The sequence below is a fragment of the Gordionus sp. m RMFG-2023 genome, chromosome 1, assembly GCF_954871325.1.
Source record: "Gordionus sp. m RMFG-2023 chromosome 1, tfGorSpeb1-WG-v2, whole genome shotgun sequence".
Classification (NCBI taxonomy): Eukaryota; Metazoa; Nematomorpha; class Gordioida; order Chordodea; family Parachordodidae; genus Gordionus; species Gordionus sp. m RMFG-2023.
In genome coordinates, this window is record NC_088775.1 from 75,418,259 (window position 1) to 75,446,065 (window position 27,807).

General features: G+C 25.8%; 1 protein-coding gene and 1 long non-coding RNA gene across 3 annotated transcripts; both read right to left on the reverse strand.

The window, feature by feature from the left end:
- Positions 1 to 10,386: 10,386 nt before the first annotated feature.
- LOC135931904 (DNA repair protein complementing XP-A cells homolog) lies at positions 10,387 to 25,086 on the reverse strand. The gene is made up of 5 exons (XM_065469219.1): positions 24,933 to 25,086; positions 24,783 to 24,888; positions 21,599 to 21,764; positions 11,165 to 11,282; positions 10,387 to 10,764 (listed from the first exon to the last, which is right to left on the reverse strand). Exons 1-5 carry the CDS (start codon positions 25,069 to 25,071, stop codon positions 10,529 to 10,531), a joined length of 765 nt encoding a protein of 254 aa, XP_065325291.1. The 5' UTR covers positions 25,072 to 25,086; the 3' UTR covers positions 10,387 to 10,528.
- Positions 25,087 to 25,443: 357 nt separating this feature from the next.
- On the reverse strand, positions 25,444 to 25,870 carry LOC135922396 (uncharacterized). 2 transcript variants are annotated; one of them, XR_010570877.1, is made up of 4 exons: positions 25,793 to 25,870; positions 25,683 to 25,745; positions 25,575 to 25,634; positions 25,444 to 25,500 (listed from the first exon to the last, which is right to left on the reverse strand). It is a non-coding gene; the product is annotated as an uncharacterized LOC135922396 (long non-coding RNA). The 2 variants fall into 2 exon arrangements; XR_010570876.1 differs by having other exon boundaries at positions 25,490 to 25,634.
- Between the last annotated feature and the right edge of the window lie 1,937 nt (positions 25,871 to 27,807).

The window sequence follows — 27,807 nt, forward strand, 5'->3', positions numbered from 1 at the left end:
CAAAATATTTATAACGGTTCGGTTGGCTCTTTTAATATTTTCTTCATAACGGTTCGGTTAAGGTTACGGTTCAGAGAATCATAACGGTTCATTCCGGTTTTGCGGTTAGGTTTGATTCGGTTCGGTTCGGTTCGAACTCCTGTCCTCAGGTTCATTAGTACTATTATGTTATAAAGCAGATGTAAAGTATTTGTGCAAGTCGGATTAGAAACCGTGTAAAATCTGGCTTAAAATAGAAAATATATAAAAAATAAAAGTTAAATTAGTAGGCTAGAGTTAGTAAAATATTCAATTAAATTTATTAATTTCATCAGAAAAAGAATAATTAATCTCTATTGCCAAATGATAAGCTTGGTATATAATTTTGAATTAAGCCTTAAATTAATTTTAGGTTATAAATATTTATTATCATTCATTTTTTACTTATTTCATTAGAATTGATCAATAAGTTATCATATAACGGTGAGCTTGTTGTAACATTTTGAATTAAACCTTTCAAAAATTTAGGAGTTACGATTAAATATTTAATTCTAAGATATTTTATTATTACTGATTTCATCAGGATCATATTCTATCTATGAGTTTTCGCTTGATGATAACCTCGTAGTATTAATTAAAACTTTATAGAATTAGGGAGTAAATACATTTAAATATAAAATAATCATTTTTTATTTAGAGGCTGATGGCGATGCGGAGGTTTAAATTTTCTGAAAATTATGGAGCCCCTTAAGAATTTTAATTTTTTTTATATAAATTTCCATAGATTATTTTTATAAACTGAGTCATCTCAAGTAGAAAAAGCGAGCTAATCCATGCCTATAGCTCAGGATAGATATTATTTTATATTCAACTTAAATTTAAATATCATGAATTTTTATACAATTCTGATTAGAATCCACATTTAAAAAATTATTTTTTTACTCCCCCCCCATGCCCCCCACCCCCCCCCCCCAGACAACGTCATACCCATCAAGACTAGAAATGAATGCTATCGGTCAAAAGATATTCAAATTAGCGTTTATTTGATACCCATATCTATATTTTGTCTTGATAGATATTCCTGCCCCAAGACCTAGACGCGCCCGCTTTTAAGTGATTATTATTACAATAAAAAAATATTATATTATTTGCATATCAAAAAAATTATTTTTTTGAGGGATTATTATTATTAAAATAAGAAAATATTTTATTTATCTTTTATTTTTTACCCATAAAAATTATTATATACCGCCCCCCCCCTTCCATCAACTTCCCAGGCCAGTCTTACACATCAAGACCAAGAATGAATACTTTCAGTCAAAAGATATTTAAATAAACTTTTATTTGGTACCTATATCGTATTTTGTGATGAAAAATATTCTTGACCTATCCAATTTTGTAAAAAAAAAATGACATTAGATTTAACCATTATGAGCCTTTTCTTGCTCTTTGCTTCAAGTTGAAGAACATTAGAAAATAGGTAAGATATATAATTAATCATATAATTATTAGATATTAAAAATATTATATTCTAATAATACTAGTCCTGTATAGGGCTGTGAAGTGATAAAATTTTATATAATAATACTTTTTATTTACCAATAAATTCCTTTCAAACTATTCACACAAATCCAAAGTATAAAAATTAACAAATTTATACTGTGTCAGGCTGGAAAAATATTAACTCCATTTTAAAAATCAGGTTTTCTAAAAATTTGGTTTAGTCGAGAGCGATCTTTTTTTTATGTAAAAAATCATTAAAAGCGAAATAATTTTAATATAATTAAATATCCATAGCGATTTTCCTTGATATTGTGGAAATGTTTAACGATTAGGGAAAGAGGGGATATTAAATTTAAAATTTTTTTTATTTACATATTCACATATAAGCCGTCACTTTTTATTGTTTACCAATGAGTAAAATTATGTTAACGTTATATACATTGCTACCAAAGCAAAGATTTCAAACAAAGATTCGCGCTTTCAAATTGTCCATAATATTACTAATAGTCCTTGTTCAAAAAATGTTGGCCATAAAATTATATGGAAAAATAGTTGTGCTACCAATAATATTGAGAATAGTATTTCTAATATTTTAAAAAGGGCCCCTTACTTTATTTCATATTCACATGATCGTGGGCGTCAAAACATAATTTATTCTCAAATAATTTGACAACATGTTATTACTTATGTTGTTAAAGTTACTTTTGAAACATAACTAGTTACAGGTACTAGTTAAATTGGTAAAAATATAACTAGTTACATTTTTACAAATGTAACTATAGTTACAGTTACATTTTTACAAATGTAAATAGTTATTAGTTACAGTTACATTTTAAGTTACTTTCTGCTTCTTATAAATTTAAAATGGTCTAATAATTCTAAAAATGGGTTTCAGGTTATGTATTAAGAATTAATGATTTTTTCACTCAAATATTTGCAAATATGATATTTATATATACAGTTGTTGCAAATATGTTAATTCAAATAGAACTGTATAATATTGGAGTTTTTTTGTCAAGAATATAGTGGTAATAAGAATTAGTGATCTGTATCGGGCCTAATTATTCAAGCCCTGCCCAACCCGAAATTTTTTGATTAAGTTTTGCCCGGTCCGGCCCGAATTTATTTAAATATAGAAATTAATTTTTATAATTACTCAAAATAAACGATATATGTTATTTGGCGTCTACTATCTATAAATAAAATCACATTTTTTTTTACATGAAAAATTCAACATAAAATTTATAAATTTAGATATATTATAAAAAATTTCTAAGGCCCGACCCGGCCCGAATTTTCTTAAAAAATATTAGGCCCGGCCCGTAAGGGAAGGGTATTAGATAATTTATTTTTTATTTAATTATATATGCATGCATCCTATTGTATAATTTGGAAAACACTTTAGATAGAATTTACCTATTTTTTTTAGAACGCAAAAAAATTCTGAACAAGAGAACCATGGCAAAAATACCTTAGATAATAGAATGAAGGTTATTTGATTAATCTTTTGTTGAAGGAAATGATATTTGATATCTGCATTATAATATTTTGTTTTTCTTTCATAGTCTTTGTCTTTTCTTGTTAGTAAGTAATGATGACTAATTTAGCATTTTATACAAAAATTATTTAATTCCAAAATAATCGAAATCTTTGTCTTTCCTTATACTAACTTTTATGCTCTAATTTAGTAAAATTCACCCTTGAATAAAAAAATAAAATAAAATAATCTTAAAAACATTTTGTCGGTTAATGATGCTTGGTACCTTAAGGTACCATCTATCAAATTTGAATTTTGCATTTTTCATTTAGATAGGTGGATAGTGTGGGAATGTAAGAGAGATTTTAAAATATTATAAAGGACGATTTGAGATTGTTGAAAGCGAGTGTGAGATTGTATTAGACAGGAATATTTGGAGAAATAAGGCATCATGGTGGTTTTGGATACGGAATATATTTATAACTTATGAAATTCTAGAGTATAAATATTGCCAGCAACTTGAGGGCAAAAAATATAGAAAATATTGTGCTAAATTTGTAAGGAAATATAATATTAAAAAATAGGTTTATTACTTGAATTTGATTACAAAATTATAAAACTCAGCAATGTAACAATTTAAGAAAAGAAAATCTATTTGGACATATCCTTTGCGAACACAATCAGACATTTAAACAAAATTTTAAATTTAATTTAAAATTCATTTAGCCCAAAGCCCTTGGAACCAAGGTTTACCCCTAACTAGGGATTAAACATGTGTAGATTGCTTTGCCAGATCTTTTAATGTTAACTCCAACACTAAAGCTGAAAATACAAAATATAAATATAGCCACCTTAATAATCTATTTGTTTGTTCAGGTAGTCTCAGACACCTGTGGATCATTTGGACCCCAAGCCCTAAAATTATTCAAAATAATAGGGCAAAGGTTACGTTTAATCACAGGTGATCCAAAAGAAGGCTTCTACCTACGACAAAGAATATCAATAAATTTGTCGATCCAACTGTATATATACATGGGTCATTAAGCCTTGCCGACCTAACCTAAAATATATTATTTTATTTTTTTTATTTCTCTTCTTTTAATTATATTTTTATAAAGTTATAGTCTAATTATAATTTTAATATTCTTTAATGATCAATTCACATATTAAAAATAAAATTAATTATTTGAATATATTATTTAGATTTATTCATACATATTTTTAGAAGTAACTAGTTACTTTTGATAAAAAATATAACTAGTTACAGTTACTAGTTACAATTTTTAAACTATAACTAGTTACAGTTTTTTTAGCAAAAATATAACTAGTTACAGTTTTTTTAGCAAAAATATAACTAGTTACAGTTTTTTTAGCAAAAATATAACTAGTCAGGTAACTAGTTACTTTTAACTAGTTACATAATTGAGGAAAGGGAGCGGGAGCTAGCTCCTTTTAGGGCTGGAGTGGAGGAGCGCCGCTTCACCGCTCCTTTAAATTTAATGTATAAAAATTAAGTTATTTTATAAATATTAATAATATTTGTTAATTAAAATTCAATAAAAATGAAATTTTATTTTATTTAAATTTATCCATTATTATATGTTTAGCCGAGTTTTATATTGGTTTTTCATCTAATCATTTTAAATATTAAACATCATGTTTTTCCTTTTTATATTGAAAATTTTTTGGATTAATATTCATTTTTAGATATATAACAAAAAATAGTTTTAGATATTATCGATTTAGAGATCATAGATGAAGAAATCGAATTTCCATTTCCATCATACAAAAAATATTTTAAACTTTTAAAAGATGTTAATCCAAATGATCAAACAAATTTAAAGGCAAAATGCCTTTTGTATTTAAATATAACTATTTAATTTTCAGCTTCAATCAAAAAAAGCAACTAAAAGTAAAAAATCTTTCTTTTAAATATAAAATGATTTGTAAGATTTTTTTGGATTCCATGAAAATGATCATCAGGATAATATATTGGACAAATATTTTTTAAATAATGATACCAAAATTACTATTTTTAAGAAATTCCCTTAATTAAAAAATATCTTTATAAAATACAATACCTAGCTTCCCTCTAGTGCTCCTGAGGAGCGCCTATTTAGTGTTGCAAAAGAGGTCTTAGAGGAGAGGCGTGGATGTTTGTTAGATTCTAATTTAGAAAATTTTCTACTTTTAAATGCTAATAAAAGGTTATAAATATTTTGACAGATCATTTAATATAAATAATGCTTTTTGATAAAAAAAAATATGATTTTGTTTCGTATACCTTCTAAAAAAAATGAAAATCAAAGGAGCGGTTATGGAATGGCACTCCATTACTTGGAGCGGGAGCTAGCTCCTTTTAAAAATGAAGTAGCAGGCAGGAGCTAGCTCCTCTTGAGAAGGTAGGAGCGGGAGCTAGCTACTTTTAAAAAGGAGCGTTAACAACTCTGATCATATACTATGATTTTTGCAGATTCTGATAGTAAATAAAAAATTATTTAAGATGTAATTGTAATATTTTATTTGAGGTGATTATGACTATGTAATTGATAATGAGGAAGAAGATTTTATTTATGATAGTGATCATGATTTACAATCTGAATTAGATGAAGAAGAAGATATGCTAGTTGAAACAGACATTAAATATTATTTAGGTAAATATGAAATTATTTATCATATCTATTTCCCTATAAAATTAGCTAAAAATAAGGTGACTCAATGAAAAAAGGATTGTAAATCAAAGAGTAAGAACAAAATTTAATATTTCATATGCCAGGAGTAAAAGAGCATGGGAAAGAAGCTTACACCCCAGGAAAATGTTTTGATATGTTCATCTTCATATCACCAAAAATGATTGAAGAAATTATTTATCACAAATGAAAAAATTAAAATTATAAGTAAAAACTAGACTGATCAATATGAAAGTTCTAGTAAAGAGGTTGATGTTGTAATAGAATTTAAGGCATTATTGGGAATTCTTTATTTAGCTAGAATTTTCAAATCAAATCATCAAAATATGTCAGATTTTTGGAAATCTAATGGGTTTGGATTTGAGATATTTGACACTCAAAAGATTCAGATTTCTAATTCTTACAATAAGATTTGATGACATATTGACAAGAGAAGAGAGAAAAATGGTAGATAAAGCAATTCACATTGGAAATATTTTTCAAGAATTTGTTGATAACTACTACAGATCTTATAGAATATCAGAATATGCAACCCTAAGATGAAATGCTTCTACCATTTCGTGGTAAATGCCTATTCAGGCAATGTATGCCTAATAAACCATCAAAATATGACCTAAAACTATACTCCTTATAAAAATAACAAAATATTTTTGTCAAATATATAAAATAAATTTATGTTTAGAACACATTAATATTTTATGTGCATATTTCAATTTTCTATATTTTTTTTATATTTGAATATATTAGTGTAATTTTTTTTTTATATTGAAGAATAAAGATACATATTATGAATTATCATGATTATATAGTGTTGTAAACGAACGCGTTCAACGAAGTTCGTTTTTTTGAAAAAAGGTGATGAACGGCGTTACTTTTTTTTTGACGAACTTTGAACGTGAACGCGTTCCTTTTCTTTGATGAACGCGTTCAATTTTACGTTCGTTCAATTTTAAAAACACTTTTTATTTTTATTTATTTGAAAAATTAATATTAATCCGCATTTTTTAACAAAAAAGTCTTATATTTTTATTTATTTGAAAAATTAATATTTAATCCAATTTTTTAACAAAATAGTCTTATATTTTTTAATCAGCTGTTTTTACTTTTTACTTTTTCCTCTTTCATATTGCAATTAACGTACCATTGTGCTACTGCTAGAGAAGATAAGATTAAAGTTTATTAATTTGAATATTTTATATTTTAATTTAATAGATTAGCATTTGCATGGATATAAATATTTCATCATCAGATTCTGAAAATCAAAATTCAATATTAGATGAATTAGAATTACCATGGCCCAAATATCAAAAATATTTCACTGTTTTAAAATCAATTCCGAGATATCCTTTTTTTTTGACGAGGAAGAAGAGGGGAGATTGGAGGATGATAACATAGCTCAATTTTTTTGAAACAATGGATAAAACATTAAATGTTTTTAATAAATTCCCCCTTTTAAAAGAATTATTTATCAAGTATAACACTGCAATCCCTTCATCTGCCCCTGTTGAGCGAGTTTTTAGTATAGCTAACGCTGTATTAACTGACAAGCGTTCATGCCTATCAGATGAAAATTTTGAAAAGCAATTATTATTAAAAATTAATAAGAAAAATTTTTTATAAATTTATTTTTTTATCGCTCTATTATATTGTATTTATAATTATATTATCAAAATAAAACTATTATTTTTTATCATGGCTAATATATTGTGTTGAAAAATATAAGGCATTTATTTATATCAAATTAAATTTAAAAAAAAATTTATCATAAAATTTTGAACGTATGAACGCGTTCATGAACTTGAACGCGTTCCTTTTTTTGAATTTGAACGTGAACGCGTTCGATTTTTTTAAAAATGTTTACAGCACTATGATTATATAATGGATAAGTTATTTTTAATTTTATATTTGAAATTTAAAAAAAGTAAGCTTTTTTTTAAAAATTTTGGCACAAATTATAATTATCCTCATCATCTTTAATCTAGGCTTAAGAAATAAAAATATTTTAAAAGCTTAAGGTTAGATCTATCTTATATCCAAATATCAAATGAAAATATTGAATATAACTGGAGATATATACATTTGAAATTGGGGCTATTAAACCCCACCCGAGTACTAACGTCATTTTTTTCACCGGAGTATTGAAGGGTTAAATCTCTTATTTTGGCATTTTTTATATCCTTTTTTATAATTTATATCATTTATTTTATTATAGCAAATAAAATCTCTAAATGAAATTTTCTGGTGCCAGCCAGACGGCAAATAAAGGAAGAAAAAAATAAAATTTAACATGGGGATTCATAATATTTTTATATATTTAAAAAATAAAGATTCCGAATAAAACGTGGGGATTTCGAATCCCATATGATTCCGTATCCCAATACGACATATCTATTCTTAAGGATCCTACCTTTTTAAACTTGCCATTTCGTCACACCCAAATCATTGATCGCGCCTAACAATACTCCTCTTTGTATAATTCAATTAAAAACGATAAGGGGTTCGTTAACTTTTTATTTAAATGGGATCTTATATCTATTCCAAAAAGACATTATAATATTTTTATTATTTAAATATTATTCTATAATTATTCACGATCCTAACTTTTTTGAAATTTGCCAATAGATAGGTATCCCCTAACAATATTCCATTTTATTCATATGTTGACTATTTTGTAAAATTCACTAAAAAATACTATACATGGTTAGCTATTTTTATTATTTGACTAAAATTATATGATCCTACCTTTTTTATAGGTTATCACTTTGTATACCCGCACAATATCCCTTTTATTTTACCCAAATCACAAAAGGACGATATGGTACGACATATTTATTATTTAAATAATTTTATATACCTATTCTTAAAAATCCTACTTTATAAAAACTTGCTTAATTGGTTTCCAGATCAATATGATTCCTTATTCTCACTATACTTATTATTTTGAATAATATTAGTAAGTATTTGTAATTTTTATTTTTCATTGTTCCTGCTTAATAAAATTAGCTACTGAAGATACACTCATTTATATTATGGGATATATTAGTATTTTTTTAATTTATTACTTGCCCTATTTCATCTAAAATTTAATTAATACACCCCCTTCCCCTTAAATAAATTTATCCTAACCTTAAATGCCTTTTCCCCTTCAAAAATTTTGGATGGCGTTGGTCTCCTCAATTGCGCAGTCATAATTCTACCCTCCTCCTCTTTTCGTGAAGACGTTATATGAGATTGAGTGGTCGGTTTTGAGCTTGAAATTCGGTTAAATCATAATATTTTTTGGGATAATGCTTAACACGTCAATGTACAGGTATAAACCAAAAATGAAGAATTTCCAATGGATAACGCCAGCAATGCAGTATTTCGGTTTCAAATCGGTTATCGATCAAATCACGATTTTTAAAATATTTTTTGGGGTAATGTTTAGCACGTATTTATAGATAAATTAACCAAAAATGAACATTTTCCAAATAATTTTACTACCAAATTTGGTAGATCGAATATTTAGTAAGTGGTCGGTTTTGAGATATACTATGTAGTAATACTGAAATTTCTCTGTTGTAATTTAATATGTGAAGGTTAAAATTATAATTTGAGAATGTTCAACCACACATGGATAAATCTGTTTAATTAATAAGCCAAAAGTATTGGACGTAACATTTCCTTATGATAGCTATAATATAACTTTATAAGGCGATAATCAAAAAGTAAATAAAACAATCCAAAAGTTAAATGATTTTAAACGGTTTTAATTAAAATAGATTTATATTGTACATATGTATATCTCGGATAAAAAATTAACATATTTTAAAAAAAATTCATGGGATAAAAATTTTTTTTTTTAAAGGATTGACCAAGAAAATATTTTTAAAAAAAGATGTTTTATTCTAAATGAAGGGTGGAGGCTTGGGAAGTTAGAAGGGTATTTTTTTTAATGAGATTCTTTGTTGTAGATTAACTCATCCTAACTTGTGGTAAAAATTGACATGATCGTGACTGGATCCTAAATTTGGTAGCCACAACTGCTGGATTTTATTAAGCGAGGACTTTATATTTAATATCATGCTTAATTCGGGATAAAACTAATAGTAATTTTTTATGATCAGTGAACTAGGGTTCTGCAAATTGGGCTCTGGCCTAAAAATAAATAATTCTGACGGGACTTAAAAAAAATTTCTTTTTTGTTAGATAAAAAGATAATGGGATATTCTGAGATTGGAATAAGCTATTAATTTTTGTTTATTTCGTACTCAATATAAATAATGTTGGGCCTTAGCACAGGTCGAATAGACCCTAGAGCAAAATATATCGTCGACCTAGAATTGGAGTGCTCCACTTGCACAAATGTTTAAAATGAGAAAATCTAAAATCATATATAGGAAAAGCTTATTGATCATTTTGACAGCTATAACTTTGGTAAAAATTAATATTTAATCTAGCTTTTATTTTTATATATATTGGGAATAAATAAGTTATTATCCACTTCTAACTCAAAATTTGAAAATGTAGAGTGGAGCACTCCAATTCTAGACGAACGATATTTGCAAAGCTTTAGATGAAACCTGATATAAAATGCAATGCCTATGGCATAACAATCGTTTACAAATATATTTATCCTAATTTTCTTTCCTGTATAATAAATAATCTTATTTAGTTTTAAATTTGATTTATTATAAACTCAAAATACCTATAAAAATTTTTTTATAACGACATATTTAAAAAAAAATCACAAACATTTATTTAACAAAGTGTAGGTACATTTAAAATTGTGCAATATAACCAACATTAAATTTTAATCCAATAAATTATAATTCTCTAAAAAAATTATTATACTATATTTACTTTACATTAAATATTAAACTATATCAAAATCAAATAATTATAAGATTTCAACATTAGCAGAATGACCACACACCTGGCAAATTTTTTTAACGAAAACATCTTCACTTTCTTGAATGTTAAAAGAATCGACTTCTTTATTACGTTCTTTTTCTAAGCTTGAACTTTTAATGTTATCCTCAAGAGAAACGTATTTATGTTGTTGGGTCAAACATAATTGATTGTCAATTTTGGTTGGTCTCTTCCAAATCGAGCTCCTGACCTCCATCCTAAGTTCTTAAATTATGTGATAAAAATGGCGATTTATATATATAAATTTAAAATCATCTAAACTAGTAAAAATTCACATAAAAAAACTTTTAAACTATTAATTACTATATTAACATTTTGAAAATTCGAATGGAATATTTTGGAACTGGAATGGGGGGCAAAAAGACCTTATTCCAGGTTCCCACATTTTATAGCAATCTTTTATTTTCGTAAATTTGCGTTAGATTAATCATTTTTATAAATAAAAGATTGGTATATACTTTATTACAATGGGATCATTAGGAGGGTCCTTTTTATAAATGTGCATGCAATTATTTAACCAAATTAAGTAGATTTATATGCAAAGTACCATAAAATAAGCAATATATGCATATTTATATCTACGATTAAAATACTTATACCATACCCTTCAAACGTTTTTGATATTTTTTGGTTCTCATACTCTGTGATTTTTGAGATTTCAAAACCATATTTTGATTTAAATTTTCTTCATTGCCATGAACAATTAATGCTCTTTCTTTTACCTACAAATATTTATAAATAATGAAAATAAATAATTTTTAAATAACAATGAACATTTTACTTATAAAAACTAATCAATCCGACAAAACTTTAATGCATACATTAAATTGTTCAGAAAATGATATAAAAGTCCTTTAAAAACTATAATATATTTAACTTATATTATAAAAAAATATTGGGCTATTCCATGACAAACTAACCGATTCGGACAACCACCTTCGATTTTCTTAAAATTTGGTAAGCAAAGGAAGGCTATGTAACTAAGAAATAGCCAAAATTTTAGTCTTCTAACATTAAAATTTTTGGAGATAATAGAGTTCAAAGTGGCAAAAATTACGTATTTTTACTATCTGCCTTTAAACATATCTTAAAAACTTAATTTTAATTAATAAATTTAATAAAAAATTACATATAAAAAATTATACTTTTAGATAATAAACTTTTATTTTGATTTTTCCAATTTCCGGCCATTTTATTTAATATATAAGAAAAAACAATATTTTGGAAATAATACTACCTACAATTCCTATAAAAAATTTAGTAGATACTAAATTCCTCTTTTATATTTGTTAAATGTTGTTTATATATTTATTTACATTTTTGCCCTTTATATTTCTTATATTTTATTGTTTGACTAGTTTTTTAACATCACTCCTTTGTTCAGTTTTAAAATACAAGGAAAACATGTGGCAATTTGTGTTTTCTTTTAATCAATACTTTTTTATACTTTTGGATTCCTTACTAAGGTCATTAATATAAATTATATAGGTCCCTGAGATCGTCCTATGGTCAAAAGTGTCAAAAATGACCTTTTTTCGAAAAATACGATTTTTTGAAATTGGAATAAGTTAAAAAATAATGATTTTAAAAATATAAGTTATATGTCATTTTGTAACTCTATTAAAGGCCTTTTATTAAATATTAAGGATTTTTTTGAAATAATATTGTTGCGGTTTTTATTTACGTTATAAATTTTAAACATAAAAATTCCAAGTGTTTAGCTTTCCAAATTTTTTTGAATTTAATATTTTCTTATTCTCTACCCTTATATCTATTCATAAAAAAAATTTAAACTTGGAACAGCCATGAGTTTTTTTAATTATTACGATTTAAAAAATCAAAAATAGATGGCGCTCCTTTATAAAATAACGTGTTTTGTTATAATTAAGATTTTCCAGCAACTATCAAGAAAAAATATTATATAGATCGTTTGATAGGCTTACTTATTATTATTGCTAAATTGATAACTTGTAAAAATTAGTTTTTATAATAAATGATTAAATTTCCTAAAAAGATAGTTAAGATTCCGATATCTCCTACAAGAAAATATAATAATTAATTGTTGAAAGATAAAAACAAGTTTCCATGCACCTGTCCTAATATTAATTTTTATTTTACAAATATTTAGATATTAATTATTTTTCTTCTTTAAATTATTTATAATGTATAAATATAAATGCGTAAATCCTTTTAAAGAATCTAAACACTTTAATTATAAAAAGAACCTGCGTAAAGTCATGACGTGGATGACACAATATCCAAACATTGGGGCGGAACACTATATTTGTGAGCAAACGATTTTCATAAAAAAATATTGAAAATATAAATTCTGATAGCGAATATGTAAATAACAGCATAGCATCAACATCGATAGATAAAATCAATATAACTTTAAATGAAATTGGAATATCTCCTATCAAGAAAAAAAACTAACCGAAAAAAATTATCCAAAAAAAGGTAGCGAAATATCAAAAGCTATTTCAGATATAATAATTAACAATCCAGAATCGGATACAAAAGATAATAATGATATACTCAATAACATGAAATTTCAATATCCTAATTTATCTAAAAATAAAAATATCAATTGCTGACCATTCTGCCTCCTAATTGGAGCGCAAATAAAATAAACGACATTCAACGCTACATATCATATAGCATATAATTCCAAAATCATTTTAGAGAAAGATTCTTTCAACTCCAAATAGAAAGCCTGCAAAATATCTCAATAAAAAAAAATGATATTGTTAAAAGAATTTTTTGCAGTGATGAAGTTAGTAGTGTATTACCAGGAAAAAAAGATTGCATATCTATCACTGAAAAGGGGGAACGAGTGAACGTTCAAAAAAGGTTAGTTCTTAATAATTTGAAAGAATTATATAATCATTTTAAGGCGAGTAATTCAAACTTAACAATTGGATTTTCGAAATTTGCTAGCTTAAGACTAAAAAATTGTATATTAGCAGGGGCTAGCGGAACACATAGTGTATGCGTTTGTAGCATACACCTGAATATTAAACTTGATTTTAGGCTGTGAATTAGTAACATTCACTAAAAATGGTGAGGATACATTAACAACTTATAGAGATGTTATAGGCAGAATGATTTGCAACCCCCCGTTACCCACCTATTATTTTGGTGACTGCAACGAATGTCCTGGCTCGGCACTCTTAAAAGAATGCATCGAAAAATTATTTATAAAAAATGATATTTAGCTCTTGTTACGTTTAAACAGTGGGTTTCGGTAGATAGAACAACTCTGGAGACTATTTCTCAATCTTTAGACGAATTTATTAATTATTTTTTCGATAAAATGAATATTCTCATATGTCATTTATTTGTGAACAACAAAGTTCATTTCACAATAACCTTAAAAATAGTTTAGAAAATAATCACTAATTATTTGTGACTTTTCAAAAAATTATTCCTTTATTGTCCAAGACTAAGTTCAGGGTTATCATTGGATAACTTCGCAAGTTACGTTGCATCCAATCTCAATTTATTATAAAATAGGAGATCAAATAAACAATCTAAGTTTTGTGGTAATATCGGAATCCTTAATTCATAATACTGTTTCATCATTTATTCCAATCGCATTTGATTCATTTTTAAAAAATAAATTCGACACTCCACCAGAAAAAATTTACTATTTTTCTGATGGTTCAGCAGCGCAATATAAAAATAGGAAAAACTTCATCAATGTTTGCTACCATGAAATCGATGTTGGTGTTCAAGCAGAATGGCATTTTTTTCCTATGGCACATGGTAAAAGTGCCTGCGACGGCATAGGCGGCATAGTAAAACGGTTAGTTGCCAAGGCAAGCTTACAAAGACCTTATATTGATCAAATAATTACACCTTTACAATTTTATAAATATGCGGAAGAGCATATAAAAGGTATAAATTTTTCTTATGTAACTATACCAGAGTATGAGGAAGAAGAGATAAGGCTAAGTAAGAGATTTAGTAAATCTATCTCAATACCTGGTACACAAAAAATTCATGCAGTGTTTCCGATTGTCTTAACTAAACTCAACACTAAACTATATTCTAATTCGCAGACATTTATTGTGGAGAATATAGTATATCCACGTGAGTATCCTTTGATTGAGAATCTGTTAATCGATGAGATTAGAGGATAAGTAACATGTGCATATGAAAACGATTGGTTGTTAGGATTTGTACAAGAAGTGAATGCAATTAGAGATGAAGTAAAAATTAATTTTCTTCACCCTAAAGGACCAGCAAATTCTTTTGTTTATCCAACTGCACAAGATATCCTTTTCATACCAAAAAATAATATTTTAACAATAGTTAGCCCATCAACGATATAATTTATCGCAAAACGAAATTATCATGGCGTCAAAAAAACTAAATTTAATGAAAAACCGAAAATAGGTAATATCTTTCATGTTATCTATTATATCTTCAAAATTTATAAAATAATTTATCGAAAATTAAAATTTTTTATAAAAAAAAATGATTTTATAACCGCAGCTAAATAATCTCATTTGACCATTGATATCTCAGGAACTATGAGTACTAGGAGGCTAAAACTTTGGATTCGATGCTTTCAAATGATATTCTCTCAGCATACAAAATATTATCGAAATTAAAAAGGTCGGGCAGAAAAGTTATCGATTTGGTATGGAATTACCCCCTTGCAACTTCATTCCCTCAATATGATTAAAAGAGTGCATGAATATATTTCCAAAAGGGAACGTCATATAAAATTATATGTTTATCAGTTTTGATATAATTCACAAAAGATTATTCATCTCGTAATTTTTTTTTTCTATGTTATTCATTTATCTTTAAAACATGTAAACAAAATATAAAAAATGAATATATATATATTAAAAGTGAATGTATATTTTAAAAATATCGATGGCTCTAAAAAGAGCTTATAGTGTCAAATCGATCAAAAAAGCACTTTTTCGGCCGACCCCTTTTAAAATTGTTAAAAATTTCTGGAATAATTTAGATAGGTAAAAGAATGAGAAAGCCGTTTATTTTAGCTCGCTAACGCACCTGGTTCTTGAGATATAGGGGCTCAAAGGTACAAAAAAGAGCCACTTTAGAAATCTGTAAAATTTTTAAAATGCTTTTATCTCAAAAACTATTTTTAATAAAAGAAATTATAATATATCATTTTGTAGGTAAAGAAATTCTCTAATGGGCTAACAAAGAATAGTAAATATTGGCGCCATTATAGGCTTTTAACATCCAGTTTACCTAAATTTCCTTACCTGTATTTTTAGGCAAAATAGTAAGTTTGTTTTCGAATTTTTTTTTTGCTTTTTATTTAGACACCTTTTATAAATATATATACGATGTCAAAACCTTGGCGACCTATCGACTTTTCGGAAATATACATTTTTACCAAAATTGAAGAAAAATGTAGATGGCGCTAATGGTTGAAAAATTGATATGTTTGTAAGAATCGTGATAAAATTTTCCACTTCTGCCCCCCCTCCCATTATTCTTAAAATGTTTTACATTTTTTAGACCTCTACTTTGCTACTATAGTGAGCGAATGACTTATTAGCTCGATAATATATAACAGCTGCAGTAAAACGAATATTTTATTAGGCATATATTCGATTATATTAATAAATTGTTTAAAACGATCTCTCTTTCTGCGAAATAATTTTAACCTGTCCGTTCAGATTAATTTTATCGTCTGTCTACCAATAACAATCTGGATTTGGAGAGTGCAAAAACATGTATTCTAGGTGTAGATCAATTAAAATTTTATTCTATATCACAGATGGACGTACCAAATATTAAAATGTTGCAACCCATTTAATCTACAGAGAGATGCTTATTATGGCGAGAATCTAAGCAAGATTCTACCCTGGATGACCCAAAAAAATTTACCATTCAATTTAGATATGTTAATATGTTCTTGATGGCGACAAAAATTAGCAAACATTCCTTATACTTCAAATGACAATGTAGATATTGATTCTCCCTTTCATATAATTAATCAAGAGGCTATTAATAACATTAATATATCCCTACAATCAAATGGGGAATCTCTCATTAAAAGAAAACGCTTATGTGAAAATAAATATTCGAAGAAAATATCTAGAGTAAAAAAAAGTTTTAACGACTTAGTTTTTACCATTATCTTCATCAAATGATGAAATATTTGATGAAATTGAAGATACCTTAAAAATTAAAAAAATTATATGAAAGATATTTATTAGTGGAAATTTGTTACATTATTAAGTGTCTAATGGGCACATGCCCACTCTGCTCCTCAGTTAAATAATATATTTAATAGAAAATCAAAATTTTTTAGTATAAAAAGTGAAAATATCTGGTTATTGATAAGTTAGCAGCAAAATTTTAACCATAATCCGTAATTTCATAAAGCGCCATCTATTTTTTTTATTAATTTTTAAAGTCGATTGCGTCGCCAAGGTTTTGATATTTATATTTAGCAAAGGTGTCTAAATAACAAGCAATAAAAAAAATTCGAAAACAAACTCACTATTTGGCTTAAAAATACAGGTAAAGCAATTTAGGTAAACCGGATGTTAAAAGCCTATAATGGCGCCAATATTTATTATTCTTTATTAGCCCATTAGAGAATTTATTTACCTACAAAATGATATATTATAATTTTTTTACTATAAATAGTTTTTGAGATATAAGCATTTTAAAAATTTTACAGATTTCAAAGTGGCTCTTTTTTGTACCTTTGAGCCCCTATATCTCGAGAATAGTGTTGTTAAATGGCTCGTTTTGAGCCGATTTTTAAAAACGGCTAACTCAGTATTGCATCCAGGATAGTATTACGCAAGCCTGAAGATTTTGTTTGTAGAAGGAACAAAGGTTTGGACATCTCTTAGCGAAATCTCGAGTCTTAAATAATTTTTTTCTGGCTAAAATATTGAGTTAGCCGTTTTTAAAAATCGGCTCAAAACGAGCCGTTTAACAACACTACTCGAGAACCAGGTGTGCTAGCGAGCTAAAATAAACGGCTTTCTTATTCTTTTACCTATCTAAATAATTCCAGAAATTTTTAACAATTTTAAAAGGGGTCGGCCGAATCGTGATCGATTTGACGTGGAATCATATATGAATTAGAATCTTGTTTATTTCATATATGGCGCCCTAAATTTTAAAAATAATTGATATAATATAAATTGAAAAAATCTGATAAATAACTCACTTTTAAAAGATTCTAATTTTTCGGGAGCGTATTTACTTTCTTGCGAAGACAATGTATAACTATGGCCAGTAGCAGTTAACTATAACACCAATGTTAGGATATGACATTTGGCAAGTAAAGAATGTGGTCTATAGGTGGAAATGTAAAGGAATTAGAAGGTCCAAAGAAGTTTTATATTTTTTCCTGCTTTAGATGTTTTCCTAAAACAAAGGCTAATTATTCGATCCATAAGCATAAGTTTATTTCTCCTATGATTATACTTTCATCATTATCTGATAAATATTTGCGATCTTTTGAATTTGAATACATTTTAATTTTAAATTGATGTACCTGTTGAAATCACGGAGTAAATTTTTAGTTTTTAAAAATGTCATAATTTTTTTAAGTAATATAAAATATATGCCAATAATATTATCTTTAACAAATTCGTACAATTCATATGACGTTATTATTTCCTTTAGTAAGGTCTTTGTAAACTTGCCTTAGCAACTATTTTTAACAGTGCCATCAATCTATCACACAGGTGCGCTGTAGTAAAAAAAGTCATTTCGCTTATACCCTAAAATCTAATGTCATTAATAAAAATTTTACGATTTTTATACTGTGCATCAGATATATCCGAATATTAAAGCTTTTTACTTGGCATATAAAATTTATTAATAAAAAATTAACTAATGTTTTTTGGAAATAATGTACTGATATTGCCTTATGTTGTAAAGATTTGGATATCATTATGTAATTCAGGTAACAAGTATTTGCAAAATTATCTTAAACAAGGGTTAACAATGATAACTTTATACTTCATCCTGAAGTATAAAACTATAGTAGTTATCTGTCCCATAAAATTAAATATTGGCCTATGTCAAAGTTCGATTTTAGATGGGTTTGAGACCATTTCTACGTAGAAATAAAAGAAGGGGGTAATAAAGATTCCATTTTTTCATTAAAGGCATTGATAAATTCATTATTCTGGCTTGGTGATAGAGAGTAGACCGATATCCACTGTTTGTATGTAATTGGATCAGAACGAAACAATATTTCTATTTGTCAGGGTAAATGTTTTGACCTTGAGCAATAGTTACATTTGCCCATATAACAGGATGGTTGAGGCGGATTACAAATTATTAAAGGTAAAATATGTTTGTATATTTTAAAAGGCAACATATCATCTTTAATTTTATCCAATGATCATCGTTAATTTAAAATTTTAGTGGTAGATGTAAACATATACATTATACGTTCTACTACCTCCTGCGAGTATACAATTTTTTGACTGAATGATTTGCAAATTTCGAAAAACTAATTTTAAAATCAGGTCACATTTCTTTAAAAAATATATACATTTCTTTCAAATTCCTTTATCTATTTTGGCCAATATTTCTTGCAGGGCAAGATTCAGCTTATTTCAACTCTATAATAAAATTCTAACTGTATATTAGTCTACATTTCTAGGCTTATAATTAGGTGTGAAAAAATCATTTTTCCGCTATAAGTAATTTAGTTTATCTTGCCGTTAATTTATTGTATTTAATTCAATCATAATTTTGAACACTATCATTTTCTGGTAATATAGTTAAAATTTCATATTAGCACCATATATGAATAACAACTCTAAACTTGATTGATCATATTTTATTAATATTCATTTATGTTATAGGGTAAATAATTTTATAATATATTGTAAATGATATAAATTGCTTTTATTGATTGAAACCCCCATTGATTGTTATTTTCATTTAAAATGAATAATCCTTCAAAATTATAACAATTATGTTAAGAAAACCCATTAAAAACTAAATAATATATGAACATATATAAGCACACTCCCTTTTATGAAAATATTTATACACTTCACATATCATTTTTATCGTTGAGAATGATTCTGACAGGGTTTCAGACCAATATTTTTATAAATATAAAAGAGGAGTTAGTAATGTCTACTAAATTTTTTTTAAAAAATTGAAAATAGTATTATTTCCAAAATTGTTTTTAATTCTTATATATTAGATATAATGGCCGGAAATTGGGAAAATCAAAAAATTTTTTTATCTAAAAGTATCATCTTTGTACGTAATTTTAATAAAAAATTTGTAATTTACAATTATGTAATTTTTAGATATGTTTAAGTGAATGAAGGTAAATAAAATAGATCATTTTTGTGATTTTGAACATATCTCTAAAAATTTTGATTTTAGGGGGCTAAAATGTTGTAATCATTAAAATAAAATTGAATCAAAACTAAATCTATAATAGTTATTGAGCTAGATGAGTTTATGAGAAAGTTGATTTTCTTCCCCAATCCTAACATGATTAATATTAACATCTCATTTTATTATCATACTCACCTTTTTAATGATAATATTGTATAAATTATTATCTTTATTATTTGGATGTTAAACATATCTACTATTGCTCACCCTAGTTTCAAGTTGAATTGGCCATATATTAATTTGACTGAATCCAAAGGGCAACTAAGCGTTAAATAATACTATACCAAACCAGGATACCTTAGCCAGATCAGAAACGCCACCTAGTATAGATGATTTCTTTGAAATAAATAATACCATTGAAAATCCTCTATAAGCATTTTTTAAATCTAAAAATACACAGATAAATATCTATGATGATATTTCTTATATAAAATATGTATATAAAAATTATTACTGCATTGCCCTCAAGTGCTATTGTTGAATCGCTATTAGTGCGGCAAAGCTTATACTAAACTTGGGGTTATTGAAATGTTACTATCATTGAAAATAAAATATAAGAAATTATAGTCATATTTCTATGCCAATTTTTATTTGTGGAAATAGGATAAGCAGGGACCCGAACCTTTATTTATAAGTTCACGGTTCTTAAGAAAAATTTTATAAAGTTTTGGTTCAATTCAGCTAATTGTAAAGGTTCAATTTTTTCTAAATTAATAATGATTTTAATTATAAATATTATTTATTAAAATTTTGCCATCACTTAAGTTAATAATATTGTTTATTTATAAAATAGATGAAATTAATTTATTTTTATTATAAGTATCTATGAATAATATATAAGAATCATAACTCATTTCTAAATATATTATTTGAACGTATAAGTAATATATTTTCTATAAGTGGATTCACATTTGTTTGTTGTGACAATAACACAAATTTTAGCCCCAAAAAGGCATTTTTAACAGAAAGTTGTGTTGCCTAAACCGCAAGTACTATAAGAGCAAGTTTATATAATTTTGGATATTCAAATTTCTTTGATTTTCAATATATATAAAAAAATAATGATTTATTAGATTAAATATATAACTAAACCAAAAATTGGTTATTTAGATATTTTGCATACTACAATATAGGAAATAGGAATCTCTAATACTATAAGAAGCAGTTAAAAAATTGTGGATCAAGTTAAGTCATAGTGAAAAATTAATATATACTTCTTATGGATATTAACCAAATATTTTGACCATTTAATAATTATATAATGATGCAGATATGGTAAAATATGCAATACACCATAAAGAAAAGAATGTAATAAAAGGTAAAATTATTTATTTTATTTCGGCTGAAACAGGATTAACTTTTTTTACTCCTTCAAAAAATAATTACGTCGGTTCAGTTACGGTTCAGATATTTATAAAGGTTTATAGCGGTTTGGCGGTTCATTACAGGTCCCTGAAAAAGTAGCCAATAGTTTTGTGATGAAATAGCAGTGGAGATTGCGCAGTAGCTTTTAACAATATTGTTTGTTATTTATTTAACCTTTCTTTGCTTACCAAATTTTAAAAAATCGAGGGGAGTCGGCCGAAAATTTCATTATTTTCCAAATTTGAGATGGAATGACTCCATTGTAAATTTAAAAAATTACTTGTATTTCTAAATATAATTTCATGGTACCCCATTTTAAATTATGTGGATTCTTTCTTAAGATGCATTTCAATAGTGGTTCTCTTCTATCCAGATCACAATCCTTTAGAATATACATTGTTTTGGCTTCTGTTTTAGTAATTAACTTATGTTTCTCTTTCATATCTCTGTTTTATATTAATATTTTAAAAATATTATCCTGATATTTATATATGTTAAAAAAGTAATTATTGGGTAGAATTTCATTAATTCTTTGTTGTTTAAACAAATAAAATTATTAGGGTTGTGCCGATATTAAAATGACCTGTTAATATATGTGTTTATCTTAGAATTGGCACTAGATTGGCAGATTTTTTGATAAATTATTTTAAAGTTTTATTTACATTCTATGATGGTCATGCATTAAAAATTTTAAGTTTATCTTGTGACAATTTCGAGATATGAACATTTATAACTATATCATTATAATATTGGCAAAAATATCGACACAGCCCTAAAATTTATTATTTTCGTTCTTTCCCGTCATTAGAAATTGTGAAATTTTTGTGTTTTAAATTTAATTAAAAAAAATATATAAGTGTATAGCCATAGAATCTAACTTTCTTATTGAATACAATTTTCAATGTAAAATTATTCCATAAAAATAAAACTCCCTTTGCCCTTTCTATCAAAAAAATATAACAAAAAAAATGATAGGTTCACCTCATATGAGTATAGATTTGTAAACCCCCCCCCCCACCCATTACTAAACCCGAGTGTTAGGTGTGATTGATAATATACGGCCAAAAATATAAGAAATATCAATACACATAGGACGCTGCTCATCTTGGTTGTCTATAAAATTTTCGCCAAAAATACTTTACCTCAAACGATTTATAATAAGAATTAAGAAATGTGACTTTGTCCATAGGAGGATGTCGTTGGAATCGTCTCTGCCATGAACTTTCCATAAGAAATAAGGTCTTCTTATCTATAGGAGGACGCTGTTTGATTCTTCTTACGAATCAGAATAATATTTAATTTTCTCCGGCTATTACAATTTCCCTGTTAATATCATAATATATTTCACCAATTAGAATAAAGAAAAGAATATATTATTTAACATTTCATCATAATTTTGCAATCAGGTGAATTTTATATTTCTCTAATTAGAATAAAGTATAGAATATATCATTTTAATATTTCCTCCAGCTATTATAATTTCCATGTAATAATGCGAATTTTATATTTCTTTAATTATAATACATAGCAAGATTGGCTCAGTCAATTGACGGGAAAAAAAAGAATCATATAAATACATTTCATCTTAATGCTGGTTAGTGGAGCATCTTAGTAGTAGTGAATTTAATGAAGTATGTGATATAATACAAGAAATAGGCGCTTTACGAGGTGGTGGTGATCAAAATATTATAATGATATTATAAATTTCAGAAGTAAAATTGGCATGTTTAAGAAAATTATATGGAAAGCAGTAACTTCCATAAGAAACAAACAGATTCCAGCCTACTTCTTCTTCAGAAAGAAATTAGTAGATTTGGGTTAATTCTTATTAAAATAGAAATCATTGAAAATCTTGACAACAGGAAAATTGATTAAAATATTAAAGAAAATGATAATATTGATTCAGAACAAGACTGCCACTGAGAGCTAAACATTAGATATTGAATGACATTGAATTAAAAAAATATACAGATTCATTTTACTTTAAAAAAATAAATATGACATATTCCATATATTTTTATAATTCATAGAGCACTTTTTAAATGGAAGAAGAAATTTGGAGATTACATAATAGTAATCAATTATCAAAATTTAGTAAGTAATCATAATTATAAATAGTTACATTCTTTAATTATCACCCCCCCTAAAGCTATATAAAAGTCAATATAGTAAGTTATAAAATAATGGGAGGCTATCAAAAAAAATTAACTATATTTTATGTTATAATTGCTCAAAAATACATTTCTAAATGCTTCAAAAAACATGTAGAAAATATATTTTGCTACTACACAAATGTGGGTAAATGGGATTAAAAATCTCTCTTAAATCAGATTTGAACAAAATGAATTCCAGCATATACAAAACGTGAATTTCAGACAACTTTGCCATGAACATTTGAACTATTTTATATGTTTTTCAGATAACTTAACAACTAAACAAAAGTATATTACTTGTCTGAAATTTATAGGACAGATTACACATGCTGTAATAGGTTTCCAGCAAATTAGATTTTTTCAAATTTAAATATAACTCAGAGTAATAAAATTTAAAGATTCTGAATAATAATAGATTCCATATCCCAATAGGACATATAAAATATGTTTTATTAAACGATATGAATATTAATAAAATTTTATCATTATAAATTTTTTTATAAATCACAAAACAATGGGATGGAAAATTAGGATAGAGGCATACATGGACATGTCATCCAAAGTATAGCATTTTATGAACACCCTCTTCTAAAAATAAATAACAGACTTTTTTATAGTTGATAGAAAAGATTGGATCATTTGTGAAAATTTTATGAATCTACACAGCCCTACTAATATTGTGCATATATATATATAGATGTAGTTAAGAAATTATTTCATTTAAAAAGGTGTAATAATGTTAAACAAGATCAATTTAGAGACTTTTAAAAATGGCCAATAACAAAAGTATTATTACCATAGGCTCATGTGACTTGTTATACAATAAAAACAATATCAAATTTCTAGCCACATCTTACAATAATTTCTTTTAAACAACATAATATAATTAAAATATTGGACCAGATCGGCAGCCAATATTTTTTAAAATTCCTAAATATTGACAACAATTCATTCTGATGATATATATTATGCATAGCCCTAAATATTAGATATTTCATATTTTAAATTTGAACAAATAATTTTTACATACAAGACTAGGTCATAAAATAATTAAAATTTAAAAAATTTGATCCAGGCTTAAAGCTAATAGATTCTAAGACAAACTAAAAACATATATATATAAAGTCAAGGCATGGCCTGATTTAAGAATGAATATTATTTTTAAATCAGGTAGGGCCTATTTTGACCTTTCACTAAACTACTTATTATCTGGAATATGCTATCTTTTAAATCAATAAAAAATAGATATACACCAATATATATAAAGAAAAATTTGTAAATTACTTATCAACAATTAAATTTAAATATTACTTGCATCCATCACATATTGAATAGTCAAAGGTATTGTATAAGTATGAATCTCGAAATTTTTTGCCACAATCTATGCATATTTGAGCATCAATTATGGACAATGGATCTAGTTTTAATTTTTGATTAGGTTTAATATTTATCGTATATTACTAGGTTTTTCCTTTAAATTGAGTAGAATGTTATTCTCGACAGTATTGCCATCATTTAATTCATTTTCTTCCAATATAAATCCAGCATTTGTATCAATTATTCTTTTAATTGTTATATTATTTTTAATTTGAGAAGTCATATTCCCCAAAGTTGCTATAGAATATCCTAAAGCTGTCATATGATAACAGACGCTTGTTACATCTCTGTCAGATATACTATATATACGTGTAAAGCAAGAAATTGGTATGAGAAATTGTCCTACTATTCAGAGGCGTCGCATTTTTAAAAATTACTAAACTCTTGTTTTTTATTATATTATACGTACAAAATAAACTAGAGTATAAATAATTAAGACTAGAATATTGATCATTAAGACTAGAATATAAATAAATATAAATATCATTAAGACTAGAATATAAATAATTAAGACTAGAATATAAATAATTAAAACTAGAATATAAATAATTAAAACAATACATTTCTACAAATTTTTCAATACAAAATCGATTTACTATAGTATAAAGTATTTTAATGTCATTCACAATACTTTCTTCATTATTTAATAAATCTAAATAAGATTAATTTTAAAATGTATTTCATCAAATGTAATTTGTTGCAATAAAACTTCTTTATCCAATATACCTTTATATTTACTGCTACCAAGAATCTGGCTTGTTGTAGTATCCTCTTCAGATTCTATGTCTATATAAAATTTTATATTTAATTTAATTATATTTAAAAAATTAATACATTCAGAGATATCTGTACATTGGATCTCACATATATCTTCAGATTGAGCCACACATAGTGCTTCTATTATTTTATAAATAAAATATCTTATATATAAATTAATTTTTTACCTATTTTCTTTCCTTCTGTACTTACATTATTTACAATCATGTCATTCACAATACTTTCTTCATTATTCAATGAATCTAAATAAGATTAATTTTAAAATGTATTTCTTTTCAGTGTATTTATTTTTGTAAATATAATATATAAAAAGTAATATTCCATATTATAGTGTCCATTTTTCAAAAATATATATAAATAAGCAAACTATTCTAAATTTATTTAGCATTTTTATTAAAATATAGTATATTATTAAGTTAGGATAAACAAATAAATATATAATTATCAAATTATGAAAGAATGATTGAGTAAACAATTTAGCCAATATTATCTTTATTAATGTAAAAAGAATAATAGTGTATGATTTTTTAAGATATTGACTATTTATATAGAAAATATTTACTATGTTTTATTTAGCTAATATTTTGACATCACCTTATGTGATTATAATAGAAAAATTTTAAAAAAATTTCCCATTTCTAGTGTCCTGCTCCTGAAAGTTGAAAATATATTGTAAAGCAATTTTTGCTTAACTTGAAAACTAAAGAAATCAATATTGTTTAATACTCTGGTGAAAAATGACTTAAATAGAAATTCTATAGAAATTAGGCAAATTTGGGAGGAAATAGGAAAAACATATAACTTCAATTATGATCAAGTGAAAAAGAAACCTTCCATTAAAATAGATAATTAACTAATAAATTTTTATTTTTTAAAACTTAAATGTCCAAAGTGTTTTGTTATTAATTTGTGAAAATTTTAAGGATTTTTTCAAAACATTTTGGACACAGACTTATATATAAATTTATTTACCTATTTTCTTTCTTTTAACATTTTTGTTTTCAATATTTATATCTCTTAAACTACAATTAATCGTCTTTCAACTAAATCAAAGTTTGAATTTTAAAAACTGTATAAAATATACTTTGTTTTGTTCATCACCAGCTTTATTATTGAATCCTCTTCTTTGGTCCTCAAGATTATTGCTACTTTTATCTTTAGTTTTTTTCATAAAGTCTTTAATGCTTAAATTTTTAAATCGCAAAGTCATTTTATTTAAATAGTGATTTTAAACTCGGCTTACAATATTAAATTTGTTAATTTTCAATTAATAAATCTTTATATTTATTTAATTAGGGTTATATAATAATTTAATTAATAAAAATCAATTAAACTTCAACTGTTAATGCTAAATTGATATTTAAACATTATGCATGGTATTGATATTTTATTTTTAACAAAGAATTTGATTGCAAGCTGACATAGTGAAAATATAAATTATATGTATTAATCTAATCTAATAAAATTTAGATAGTCTTATTAATTTTTAATTAATAAAATTAAATCTATATATTACTTAAAAGAATTATAATAAACAGGGGACAATCAAAAAAAGTTCTTTTTAGTTTAAGGGGATATTAAGGAACCATTAAAAAAAAATTTTTTTTTTGCTTCAGGGGGCTATTCAAATTTTTCAGGGGGTTTGAGCCCCTGCGCCCCCCCTAGTGACGCCACTGCTACTATTATAAATTAATCAAAAACAGGAGGATTAATAACTCCCTAACAGCAATATAGAATTAAAAAGTGCTGTTGTAATTCAAATTTTTGTTTATAGTCAAATATTACAAAAAAATTTAGGAGAGTGTGTTGGATCAATGGGGGAAGGGGGTGTTATTTTAAAATGATATTTAGGTGAACAGACAAATTTCTAAATGGGGGACTATATCTATGATAAGACTATCACACATATGCACATCCCGTATAAATTTTACTCCCATATCCTACAGCGGAAATGGCCAATCAATATAATTTATAAATTAACATAAATTGATCAATCAAGATAATTTGAACAATCAACTCTATTATTTGATCAATCAACATAAATATATATTCATTAATCAACATAAATTGATTAACCAATATAAATTAATCAACATAAATTGATAAATCATTTATCAAAGATATACAATTATTCTATATCCACGATTGCCATTACTGTCACATTTAGTCGTTTACTAACACA